Source organism: Poecilia latipinna, unplaced genomic scaffold, assembly GCF_001443285.1.
Source record: "Poecilia latipinna isolate Pla-1442-1.1 unplaced genomic scaffold, P_latipinna-1.0 Scaffold2840, whole genome shotgun sequence".
Classification (NCBI taxonomy): Eukaryota; Metazoa; Chordata; class Actinopteri; order Cyprinodontiformes; family Poeciliidae; genus Poecilia; species Poecilia latipinna.
In genome coordinates this window covers 29,864-31,453 of record NW_015115456.1, presented here as the reverse complement: position 1 = coordinate 31,453, position 1,590 = coordinate 29,864, and the positions used below count along the sequence as shown (strand labels likewise).

General features: G+C 41.3%; 1 protein-coding gene across 1 annotated transcript in view; it reads left to right on the top strand.

The window, feature by feature from the left end:
• The first annotated feature begins 384 nt into the window (after positions 1-384).
• The window catches only part of tmem218 (transmembrane protein 218), a 10,021-nt gene continuing 8,815 nt past the window's right edge, over positions 385-1,590 (top strand). Inside the window, exon 1 of the mRNA XM_015021722.1 lies at positions 385-855. Within this exon, the coding sequence (XP_014877208.1) occupies positions 737-855 (119 nt within the window). The 5' untranslated portion in view covers positions 385-736. The remainder of the gene's footprint in view (positions 856-1,590) is intronic.

Sequence of the window (1,590 nt, the reverse complement as noted above, 5' to 3'; positions counted from 1 at the left end):
TAAACGGAGATCAAAGCGCTGAGTGGAGTAGATCAGACACAACCTGTCTGGATGATTAGAGTTTATTGCGTTGTTAGCCACTGATGTAAATGCGAAATAATTAAATGTAACCTACAAGATCGATTTGCTGCTTGGAATTTAGCATTTTCGGATCGATCAATTTGATAAAACACGATGTTTTAATGTTTACACACAACACAATTTTTATTTATTTATTTATTAAATCAAAAGGTCGAAATCAGTGTCCGTCGCCCTCGGAGGTAAGCTCTCGGAGGGACAGATGTGCTAAACCCGCCTACCCGGCGTTTTATCCCGCCGGGTGAATAATGGTGCGTACCCACACTTTCCAACTTCGTGGTGTTTTAGGAACGACGCATTTAATTGGATAGCTCTCTCATGTGTGACCATCCAATTACACTCGAGCTTGTGGTTACCAGGAAGTGCAGGACGCCAGAAAGAGACTCTTCTCATCAACTCTTTCTAACCTTAAATTGCAATTTTCTGTCGTAACTTTTACAGAAACAGGACTCTGTTATCGTGGTCACACAAGTTGCTTCTGCTGCCAGCATAGCGGCGTTCTCAGCACAGTCCACAACCAGCTCGCTTAAATGTGACGGCAGGATTTGCCCAGCTAGCTTGTGCTGCTAACACAAGTTAATAAACAAGAACAGGGACGATACCTTCTGCCAGCTGCCGTCATTAACCTTGTCCCGCGAACTGAACGACTTTTCCGCAGATGATCGATATGACTAGCACTGTGCTGCAAGTCGGTACCGGTGTTGTTGTCATTGTGATCGTTTGGATCGCAGCTCTTGTGGTAGGGACCATTCTGCTGAGAGCCGATGGATCGGCAAAGTGAGTTGAAGAAGCAACTACACACACTCCGCTCACACGTCTTGATACGAAATATAAACATTAGTGCGGGACCAGATGGGTCACAAAGGGGTTTATGCTGTTTCTGTAATGGTTCTGCAGGCACAATGTTGGAACATATGACGCACGACATTTTACAATTTGAATCTGCTATGTTGACAGGCTACTAAGTAATCCTGGCATGAAGTAAAATAACCTTCTCACGTTAGCAGTTTATGATTGCAGTTTGTGGTAGCTCGAGGAAACTTTCAGGGTGTAGAAGAAGTCCAAAGGAAGACAAAGTCCTAGAATTTTAGAAGTGTACATCCATTAAAATAAACTGAATGACAAAAGAAAGTAGAACACCAAGTCCGAAAGGAGGGACATCATGTTGTTCAAAAAACATGCAAACCAGCGATAGGGATGGAAGATTCAGTTTTTAATGAAGGTGGCATTTTGAGTTGAGCTTTGAGTATAGATAATAAACCAATAACATTTCTCCTGCCTAACCTTTTGCTGCAAGGTGAGCAGGCTAAAATATGACTACAGTTTCCATTTACCTGTAAATGTTTTGCAGCAAGACACGAGCAACTGTATCGGATAACATTCTATTTACTCATAATAATCAATATTCTGCGTTGTTTTAGCAGCAGTAGAAATGTTGTTTTAAATAAAACAAGTCAATAGTAAAATACCAACCTGGCAAATTTAATTCATTTCATTTTAATGTTCAGCAAA